The sequence below is a fragment of the Lethenteron reissneri genome, chromosome 39 (assembly GCF_015708825.2).
Source record: "Lethenteron reissneri isolate LAM-NWPU_2019-01 chromosome 39, ASM1570882v1, whole genome shotgun sequence".
In the NCBI taxonomy this organism is placed as follows: domain Eukaryota; kingdom Metazoa; phylum Chordata; class Hyperoartia; order Petromyzontiformes; family Petromyzontidae; genus Lethenteron; species Lethenteron reissneri.
Window position 1 is genome coordinate 12570500 of NC_083817.1, and position 11530 is coordinate 12582029.

Here is an 11530-nt window from a genome sequence, read left to right on the forward strand (position 1 = left end):
CCACTGGTTGAAAGGTTACGGAGTAAAGTAGGGGCAGTATCACACCTAACAAAAATTGCTGAGTGTTTTACTCAGAAAAACCAAATGTATGTATTTATTAGCTTAATAAAAATGCAGGTCAAATAACTGTTTAAATGCAGTTGACAAAGACACGTAAAACAAATAGCCAATTGAAATCGTTTATTCATACTCATATATTCACGTGTTCTTTGGAGCATGTTGAATTGATAGCGGATTATAATTGAATCAGAGATTTGAAATGCTAAATACACCTGGTATAACATCTGAACTTTAGATTATTCTTAGTTTCGTTGAGAAATAATTTTAAAATGAAATTAAGTAGGCACTAAATCCAGTCTCCAGCCACCTTGCCAATATCCCAGGGTGGCTACAAAATCGTCGGGCTAATACGGTGTGTTTTAAGAACTTCCGTTGTGTTTGACTGATGAAGACCGGTGACCCTTGGCCCGTGGTGGGGGGGGGGGGTCACGACCACTGGAGTTTGAGGGGGAGGTAACGAGACCCCTGCGTCCTCCCCCCGTGCCCCCCCTCCACCACCCCCGTGCCCCACCCTTAATCTTCCCCACTGCCGTTGTTCCATGTCAGACGCTTACTCTCTCAATCAGGGCTTCCATTCGTCACGGTATACTTTCCAGTTTCGCTGGTTGTTAGGCTGCAGTGGGTTACTCGTAGCCACAGCCACGGCGAGAGCAACACGAGATGTGGTGGTGCTGAAGAATAGGGAGGCGCCACGGTGGCTGGGAGATGTTATCTCCCTCACCTGGTATACAGGAGGTCGTGGGTTCGATCCCAACCTTGACGCTTGCTGAATATTTGAAGTTTGCGTGTGGTCGTGTGGATTTTTTCTCCGGGTCCTCCCGGTTTCCCCTTCACATTTGAAGTCAACGTCACGCTTTCAGAGTATCACACTGATGACATGAATTTCCTCATGATGATGATAAGCCACTTCGTTGAGCTATCGTTTGCGATTGGCCAGGTCGCTTCTGACAAAAGAGCTGCATAGCTCAGTGGGCCTTTCCTGAATCAAATTGGCCCTGCTCCGTAACAATCGCAAGCCGAGGGGTGGAGGGGGGTACCTCCACGGCGACCACGAGGGCAGCCCCCCCGGTGTGGCGGCGGCCGCTTGGGCGCGGGCCGTCGTGCCGCACCCGGCGGCCACTCTGCCTCGCCAGCGCCGCTCCGTGCCGATCGCGCCGATCGGTGTGCAACGGCCCAACCCCCCCGCCTCATTACCACCCTAAACGCAGCATCTGTCCCCCCGGGGGCACCACCAGACGAATTCCACCGGCTCGCGGTGACGTCGCGTGTGGCGGTGAGAGCAAAGTGGAGACCTGGGTGACGTCAGTAAAACTCATCCACCCACCCGTCCACCCACTTCGCCCCCTTCCACCACAATGCCGAGCATGAAAATCCCCCTTCCACTGCCAAAGCCAGCGCGTCACCTCGAGGTGGCACACCGACAGAACGCTGTGCGTGCCCACTCAGAGATGCCACCTCTAGCAGTCCCTCGGGGCAAGAGCTCTTCGCGAGTAGAACCCATGAAGGCCAGGGAATGCATACGAGAGGGCGTGGTAATGACTAGCACCACGCCCCGGCCACCTTTATCTCCCCACTGCTAATGTTTATGAAAAATCACGCTAGACATTTTTAAATCTACCTAAGGGGATGCCCAGGACCGGTTCAGATATTTGTCACTGATGTCCGGCTGTGAGTGGGATCGAACTCAGGCTGTTTGCGTTTGTAGCGCGGTGCGCTAACCACTCCACTACCCAAGCACATAATATCGTATGCACACACACATTTATACGTGTGTGTGTGTGTGCATCGATACCCATAGACAGACACACGTGTGTGTATACACAGGAGGAGTGAAGCTATGAACTCTTGAGGTGTTAAAAGTTTTAATTCCTGGCCACGGCTAGGATCGGTGGCAAGCGATGTCTGCACTGGTCCAGGGTGGACCTGGCTTGGTGGGAGGGAGGCCACTGTCCACTATTCAACCCTGCATTAGCTTCACGAGTCAACTCTGCATTGGTGGCCCCAGTGGCGAGATGTTATCTGCCTCGCCTGGCATACAGGAGGTCGACCCTGATGCCTGCTCTATATTTGGAGTTTGCATGTCTCTCTCCCCGTGGTGGCGTTGATTTTTATCCGGGTCCTCCGGTTTTTCCCTTCACATTTAGAATCAACATCCGTTCACAGTTATTTGGCTGCTATAAATTTCCACATGATAAGCCACTTTGTTGAGCTATCATTTGTGATAACCAGGTTGCTTCTGAAAAAGAGCAAATAGCTCAATGGGCCTTACCTGGTAAAATAAAAAATAGTTTATATTTTTTTAGCACTAAAAATGTGTCTGTCATCTCTTGACATTGACCGATCATGCCCTACTCGGTGTACCATGCTCCCAATGTGCGAACCTGGAGTAATGGGGCTTTCATTTGTACAGCACCCAGGCTCTGGCATTCCCTGTCCTTGGAAGTTAGGAACCCGTAGTCGATGGAGATGTTTTAAGTCCCGGCTGAACAACTACCTCATGTAATTGAAAAGTTATTCTCTCTGTACTTCTCGATCTTGTCTCTTTAGTCGTTCCTTCCCCGGTTAATTCTCACTTGTTTTTATTGTTATTAACTCGTCCCAAACAACTGGATTTTTTCTTTAAATACTGCAATCAAATTGTTTAATTCGTGCATACACCCGCTATTCGTACGGCATTTGACATGCGGCAATGTCGTGTGGCGGTGGTGTTGTTGTTATCGTGTTGTTGTTACAGGTCGTGTGACGGTGGTGTTGTTATTGTGTTGTTGTTTCGATTTAAAGCTTTCGTGACTGCAGGGATTCATCTTCTTGGTTCTTTCGGTAAAGTCACGTAGAAGGGAAGTAATAAAATAATAAAAATAAAACATAATAAAATAATTCTCACGACGTTTCGGCCACAACGCAAGCAGCCGTCCTCAGGTGAAGAATGAGGATGGCTGCTTGCGTTGTGGCCGAAACGTCGTGAGAATTATTTTATTATGTTTTATTTTTATTATTTTATTACTTCCCTTCTACGTGACTTTACCGAAAGAACCAAGAAGACGTGTTGTTGTTGTTACAGGTCGTGTGGCGGTGGTGTTGTTGTTGTTATCGTGTGTATGCGCCGCTGCTGGTGGAGATGTCTGTCCATGTGAAGAGCATTACAACCCCGATGGTTACTATCATTTTGTAACGCATTGAGGGAATCAATTATATTTATCGCACGGCAGTTGCCATCTTTTGAAGCTAAAATAGATGTTTTATTATATATATGTGTAAAACGTCCAGCGTAACCGGTATTAGCCAAAACATCCCAAAATGAAAAAAACCTTTAAAATTCTGAATTGGGATCACACGCAGCGACAGCAGAACATCGCTCCCTCTACTACAACAACCTGACAGGACCCTCCTGAAAAAGCATCGAGTCTCGGTGTGAGGGCTTTCCCGGGTGAACGAGCATAATGACCATCTATGCAGAAAAAAGCCGATGGAAGCGGATATCACAGAGCTACCTCTGAGATCCCTTCTTGTTCTACAAGGTTTATCGCATGATGGTCACAGTGTGAGTAGAAGTTAGCTAAGTGCGACCTCTGAGATCCCTTCTTGTTCTACAAGGTTTGTCGCATGATGGTCACAGCGTGAGTAGAAGTTAGCTAATTGCGACCCAAATTTAGCATGAACATTTTTTTGTGCAGTCATAAGTGACCTGGGTGGATACCATCAGCTTGCTGGACTTGAGAACCCAGTTTAATAACAGAGGGTCGGCAGCTCAGAGGTCAGTGCTGGTGAGATGTGAGTAGCGAGGAGTGTTAGTGCTGGTTATAGTTGATGAGCGGTGTGTGAGCGGTGAGCGGTAACGGATGTTAGTGCTGGTGAGCAGTGTGCGATGGTGAAGGGTATAAGTGCTGGTGAGAGGTGGTGAGCGGTGTGTGAGTGGTGAAAGATGTTATCGCTGATGAGTGGTGTGTGTCGTGAAGAATGTTAGGGCTGGTGAGCGTTGTGCATGGTGAGGAGCGTGCGTGGTGAGGAGCGTGGTGTGTGCGGAGAGGAGATTGGCGTGCGGCCTTCGCCGAGGTTTCACACATGCCTGCATGCCCCCTCTCTCCGCCCCGTCCGCTCCATGCCGCAGACGACTCGAGGCTCGGCTGGGCACCCGGCGTCCCCGGGCCCCTTCGGCGAGTCCTGCTCCGCACGGAGCGCTCGCTACACGGGGAGAAGCGGAGCCGCCTGGGCAAGAAGGGCGGTCGTGGCCGCGGCGGCGGCGGCGGTGGTCGCGGCCGCAAGGCCGAGCAGTCGTGCCGGTTGCGTGTCGTGCAGGTCACCGTGAGGGAGCTGGGACTGGGCTATGACTCGGACGAGACGCTGCGCTTCAAGTACTGTGGCGGCAGCTGCCGCCAGGACCGCAACATGTACCAGATGGTGCTGGAGCACTTGCTCGACCTGAAGGGTGACCTGGTGGCATCGCGGAGTAGCGCGCAGCCCTGCTGCCGGCCCGTGGGCTTCGAAGACGTGTCCTTCATGGACTCGTCGCTGGAGTGGAAGACGCTGGAGAACGTCTCCGCCAATGGCTGCAGGTGCCTGCGCTGACGAAGCCCCGCGCGGCGAACCGACGAACCGTGTTCGGGCGGACGAGCAAACGAGGGAGCTCCCCCTCCACCCCCCGCTCCCCCCCCCCCCGCCGTGGAGACGGAGCGAGGAGGACCGGCCTGACGGAAGGGGGACTCGTGCTGAGGCTCGCACACGCTGTACATTTTGTGAAGACTCTTCCCTTATTCGGTGTCGTCGTCGTCGTCATTGTGGTCTCATGTGACGCGCCAGCGTACATTTAGTTCGGTGTATAGTATTAGCAGCGCTGTGTCCTCCACCTTCATCTTCGACGCAGACCCCCACCGGGGGAGCGAGAGTTAAGTGTTCCATTACACAGCTGTAGGGGTTCAACCTGTGGGATGTTCTATTCGTACCCTGGTTGTAGAGGGCGGGGGGGGGGTGGTTATGTGCAGTCCAGGTGTATCTCAGTGACAATGTGCAGGTGAAGAAAGTGGGGGAGGGGTGCTGTATGTGTGGGATGCTGGGAGGAGGGTCGCGTGCCCCGATTGGACGACAGAAGAGGCTCCCTTCATTAGCAATTGACAGGTTCATTTTGAACTGTAACAATGGTTGATGCAATGCATTTTTAAATATAATTTTGTAACTGCAAAAAAATCTATTTAATACGTATTTATTTTATTTATGCAGGTAACTTATATGTTGACTGACGCTGTGTATTTTATTTGTACCTGTAAACGGTTCTCATTAAACCTCACGTGTTAAGAGTCTGGAGTGCACCCGGGTTGCTGTGTTCCTGGTTTCAGTCTCCGGCTCCGCGCGGCTCTCGGGTGTGGGAGCGCTGCCTCGGAGGGGTCAAGGTCACGGTTAGAGTCCCGTGGCAGTAACGGATGCAATCACGGGACGCTGAACCCCGTCCCGATGCTGACCTTGATAGACGCGATACGAGTCTGCAGCCGCCCTGGGCTGCGTGCCTTGTGACGATGGTGATGATGGTTGGTGAGATGATGACGACGGTGACAGTGATGATGGTGGTGACGATGATGGTGGTGGTGGTGATGATGATGATGGTGACGATGATGGTGATGATGGTGATGATGTTGTTTAGAGTTTACAGTGGAACGCCTCTCAACCGCAACCCTGTTATCGATCTGCAAAAGATGTTATTATCCTGAGTTTGGTGGGTTAGATAATGTAGGTGTAGTGTACATTTTTTAATATGACAATCCACCACCTAATAGTATGTATATGTACGTTTAACTTATTTTGCACCATTTAGCTAACCATGCTAATCGGATGCACGGGGTAAGGAAAACAATAAACTTGTCGCATAAGCAAATATATGAAAGCCTATTTATGAAAAGTATCCTATTTTCCAAAACATTATGAGATAAAGAGGAGTAATGTGGAACATTCATCCGTGTTTAGCCGCAGGTAATCTCCTGGGAAGAGCTTAATTCACTCGATGACATGCACATTGTCACGGATAATCATACTCAGAATGTTTATTTATACTATAGGAATCCAATGAGCTATACAGCTTTTTTCACACGTGTCAAGTCGAGGTATCAGGTGGGGTGACTTGACCCTCTTATTCATATTTTATACATTAATGATTCTATAGGAAGCAAGCTTCCAGAAGAGCTAAGAGAATATTATTTTCAGCAACATGTTCACGGATAAGAGGAGCACATAACGATAGGTTGCGGATAACAGGACCCACGAACAGTGCAACTTCCCAGAGCAGCGTGCGCATCATAGCGTACGGCAGCCAAGAGCGGCCTCCAGGACCCCGCATCCTAGAGGCAGGCAATCCATGCAATAGACGCACTTAAAAATCGTGCACGCATAAGGAAAAAATAACACGCTACCCACGATGTTGGGCTGAGTGGACAGGGGGCGTGCCAACGCATCTTGCGCAGTGAGCCATCTCGGTTCACGCGCGGGCAGGCACCGCCCCGCCACCCCCCGTGCCGCCAGCGAGAGCAGATTCGTGGAACAACCGTGTTTGGCCAAGTGGAGTGGACTTAGGTTAGAGGATAAGGGGGGAATAAGACAACAATAATGGGCGACGATTTTGTATCGAAGTTGGAAAGGGCAGGTAGGTGGGGGGAAATGTAGCGAGCGTTTAATGGGACGTTAATGTGCAGTTGGCAGAGGTGGAAGAATGAGTTAAGGGGGAAGGAGTTCATCAGATGTGCGGACAACCGAGGGGAAAGAATTCCAGACACGGCGGGTGGGTGGGTGGATGGGGGGTGGCGGTGAGAATCAGGGGAGGAGTGACCTCCCCACAGTCTGAAGGATGACTTTGGGTTTCACCAAGAGCGCGGGGACTGTCCGAGCGAAGTGTGCCAGCAGGGGAGTGGAGTTGAGAGCAAGATCATTTCAGGTCTTGAAAACAGAGGGCGGTCTTGGAACGAATCGCTCAAGTTGGGAGCGAGTGGGGAAGCGGTTTCAGAAGCGACCTCGCAGGCGAGGTGGGGAGGGAGGGAGGTGGGAGGTGCGTCAGAGTCTGAGGAGGGATCTGAGGTGGAGAGAGAGGTCATAGAGAGGAGAGCCACAGAGCCTTGCGTAGCCAGCACGATGGGGCAGTCGGTGACGCAGGCGTGGACGCAGTATCTCGGTCGCAGCAGATGGGGGTGGGGAGGGGGGAGAGAAAGGGAAACCTGGAATAGGAAGAGAGATACTGTGCAGATGGAGGAGGTAAGAGATCCTGCCGAAGTTGACAGATGTGAGGACAAGAGGCGAGCTCTGCACGGACTATGGCAGTAGTTCGAGAAGTTCCCGGGGGCAGCCTTGTGGTGTGGCTTCACGTTAAGCATTCTTGTAATGTTGCACGCAGCATTCTTGTTAAGCACTGCAACGAAAACATATTTTGCAACAGTTGCACATTTACGCGGCCTTTAAACGTACAGCCGCGCACGGCTTGTGTTCACGCATCAAGGATAGCAGGGCTGGGTAGGCCCGAAGGCCGGCCTGGGCCCGTCTGGCCTCATCGGAGCCCTGGCAGGAAAATAGAAAAAAAAAGCTTTAGAGAATAGTTCTAAGGTCTTATTTGCCTTTCTAAAAAAACACAAACTAAACGAATCTTGAGTTCACATTTTCGTAATGTGCATAGAAAGCAATCTGCCATGCTGGATTTGGTTACCGTGATGACCAGGTGAGCCCTTCCAGCCCCATGACGACCACCAGGTGACCCCTTCCACAACATTTACAATTCGAGTACCGTGACGTTTCGCCCGGTAATTACAGCCAGCCTCGTCAGGCAACAGCCACGGAGTTGTGGATAAATCATCCTCCTGTTTGGGTCTTAAACAGAGGGATTAAATGTGATGTCGTCACTTGTGAGCCAATCAGGCGCTTATTGGCATGTTTTACGAAATCTAACCTTCCCCCCACCCTCTTATTATATTGGTCGCGAAAGCCTACGTTTTAAACTGAACAACTGTGTTACAAGCAACATTGTTGCAGAGGGCATTTCAATGTTTGACTTCCGACTTGATGTCAGAATTAAGTCAGAAAATCCTGCGAGGTGGTTCAATGCTGAGGGCATGAGGAGGCTGCTTGCCATTAGAAGGGCCACTGCCTGACATGTTGCCAATTCTATAGATTTGTATTCTCGTAAGGCCACAGTGTTGGTTGGCGAGTGTGTTGAGACGTTTTGTTAATTGCGCTTTTGCACCAATGCCAACGCAGCAACAGCAGCAGCACCAAATCCTGTTCTCGTGAAGCAGGATCAGGCAAATGAACGGTACCTTGAGTATGGGTGTCATCGGCTGGACATATTTTTGCCAAGTGGGAAGACATACAGTGGATTGAGGAACACCATTACGTAAGCATTTCTGAGAGGAGGGAAGCCTTTGTAAGGACTGGGATTAACGCGTAAGAGGTAGGAGCCGGATTCAACGGAGGCTGGGATAATCAAAGGTATCCATGGCAGCAGTGAATTCCAATAAGCAGGGAGTGGTAACTATTGTCCGGTGTAAAGTAGGTCGTTGCCTACACTCCAGAGGGTTGTTTCCATTGAGTGGCCTTGACGGAAACCAGATGTGACTGGGTCATGAAGATCACAAGCAGGAGGAGTGATTGACGGAGGGGGTAGAGGATGACCCTTCCATGGACTTCTGCCCAGGAGAGGGAGGCTGGGGATGGGGTGGTATCTTTCATGGGTGTCAGGATCCAGAGATGGAGTTTTTTTTTTAAATGATGATCGTAGTGGAGCCAAAGGAGAAGATGGAAAACAAATCCACCTGTTCGTGGCTCCACCTGCCAGTGAGTCCACTTGGCTTAGCCTCCAACTGCCAGTGAGGTGATATGAACAGATATTGCCACGGCGAAGTGACAGTTGAGGGATGTGTGTGCGAGGGGTTATGAAGCGAGCATCCGCTTGCCTGTCACTCACCCGGGTATGGAAAGTATTTAATGTTCTTTCTGAGCACACATGTACACACATACCAGGTACACACACACCCCTTCCTACCAATTACACACAACAGTACACACCCCCGAGTTATACCAGGGGCGCACACACACGCACGAATACACTCGCACACCTGCGTATATATATGCACATACAACGACAAAGATCCCCCGTGTACTCTACATATGCTGTTGGTACAACCGTACAAGTGCTGTTCGCGAGCAATACACACAGACAAAGACACCAGGCAAACATCACATACCACTTACATACACACACACTCTTTCCCTCCGGTCCCCGCCACACTACACACACACACCAAAAGACAAAGATCCCCCTGCATTACCTCAACCTACTTTTTGGGACAAGTGCTGTTTGCGAGCATATATGAAAGCTTACACGGCACACGCGGGGGTGGGTGGCCACCACCACGCCTAGCCGCCTTTGTCTCCCTAGTGGCGATGTTTACACACTAGGTAGTTCGTTTTGAGGCTGAGTCGACCTAGGGGAGGCCCAGGACCGTTTCAGATCATTTAATTCGCAGCATACTACTTGCTACACTATCGCCCCCACATTACACTCACACAACCTCAATATACACTCACACTACAACAACAACAATAACCGCCATTCGCCACTAAGTGGCGGTGACGTCACCACGACGCTTGTGTCAGGCCATGTGCACCTTGAGGCCACGTGAAGTGTCGAACGCACGCTGGCAGGAGGTCACGGGGCAGACCCAGGTGCCACGGGTCGACTGACCGAAATGACCGAGATGACTGGCTGATGCGCCACCTGTGCCCCTACTGTACCAACTTGCTGTGCTTTAGCCACCCCGCGCTCCGCTTGTTGTTGTGAGCGTCGCTCCTCCGCCCTCCGTTGTTGTTGGAGGGCGACTGCCTCCAAATGCCCAGTAGCGTCCTTCACGAGCCTCCTCCACAGAGGCCGATCTTGACACCGCTGGTACCAGTCATCGGCAAATCCACTCAGCTCCACGTCCTCCCGTACCACATCACTCCATCTCTTCTCTAGCCCGTGCTGCGCCCGTTTAGCCCCCTCGATCCGGCCGAACAAAAGCTGTTTAGGCATGCGGTGGCTGGGTATGCGGGCTACATGATCCAGTCAACGCAGCCTTGCCTACCGAAGGAGCTCACCGATGGGACTTTGCCCAGATCTTTCAAGGATTTGTGAGCTCCTCACACAATCCAGCCTGGTTAAACCCAGGATGGATCGTAGGCAGGCCAGCCTAAATGTTTCCAACCGGCGAAGATGCTCCATTCGAGGGGTCCACGTTTCACAAGCATAGAGAAGGGAGGGAATGACCGTGGCCGAGAAGACCTTGAAGCTTCGTGCGGAGCGACAGACCAGGTAGCTTCCACACAGCATTACGCAACCGATGAAAAGATATTGTCGCTCGACTGATTCGGAGTGAGACCTCTGCTGTTAAACTGGAGCCGGTCATAAGCACACTGCCCAGGTATGGGAAACTCTCCACTCTCTCCACTACTGCCCCATCACCGATTGGGAGTTGTGGGGGTGGAGAATGGTACAAAATACCCAGGCAGGTGCTTAGTTTTGGTGGGGCTGATGGTAAAGGCCCCACCTCTTAGTGGCACGATCCAGTCTCAGCAGCAGTGTCTCCAACTCCTCTTCTGAATGAGCAGCTATTACCAAATCATCGGCATACATAACGTGGTTGACCAATAGGGAGCCATCCCTTGATCGCACCCGGGCGTCGATCAGCCTCTCATTATATCTGTACCAAATGTAAATTCCCCCGGTACAGCTATTGAAGGCTTCACGAACTACGTGGTCAAAATAGATGTTAAATAATGTGGGAGCCAGAGGACATCCCTGTCGCACCCCAAGGTGTACAGGGAAAGGCTCTGACTCCCGGCCACGTAGTTTTACCCGGGCCCGCTCACCATCATGAAGGTCCTTAATGATCGTGAGCAGAGGGTCAAGGACTCCGAAAGCACGAAGAGCAACCCACAGCCCAGGCCTACTGATGGTATCATAGGCCTTGACCAAGTCAATAAAGCAGAGATGTAGGTCTTGTTGGAATTCCCTACACCTCTGCTGTAGCAGACGGACAGAAAATATGGCATCCGTGCAGGACCGCCCTTTCCTGAAAACGCATTGGGGCTCCGCAAGCCTCTTCTCAGCGTGCCTAGCAAGGCGATGTTGAATAATCCTTGCGCCTCTGCGTTGCGGCCACTACGTCTGCAAATTTGCGCGCGTTACAAATTGTACTATTATTATTAGGACCTTTCCCTGCCCCTGTAGTTGTTACAGTCTGTGCGGTCCCCCTTCTTAAAGAGGGGTACCACCAGGGCATCCTTCCAATCCTGCGGAACCCGTCCAGTGGTCCAGACTGTTGTTATGATGCCATGTAGGGCAGTCTGTGCACAAACTCCACCCTCCCTGAGCATTTCGCTTGGGAGATCATCTCTGCCCGGTGCCTTTCCTAGTCTCAGACTCACACTACACGCACACACACACACTACACCCACTGCACACACACCT

At 51.3% G+C, this 11530-nt stretch overlaps 1 protein-coding gene across 1 annotated transcript in view; it reads left to right on the top strand.

Annotated features, from left to right (window-relative positions):
* The window catches only part of LOC133352041 (artemin-like), a 50565-nt gene extending 45214 nt beyond the window's left edge, over positions 1-5351 (top strand). Inside the window, exon 4 of the mRNA XM_061567754.1 lies at positions 4169-5351. Within this exon, the coding sequence (XP_061423738.1) occupies positions 4169-4626 (458 nt within the window). The 3' untranslated portion in view covers positions 4627-5351. The remainder of the gene's footprint in view (positions 1-4168) is intronic.
* Positions 5352-11530: the final 6179 nt, after the last annotated feature.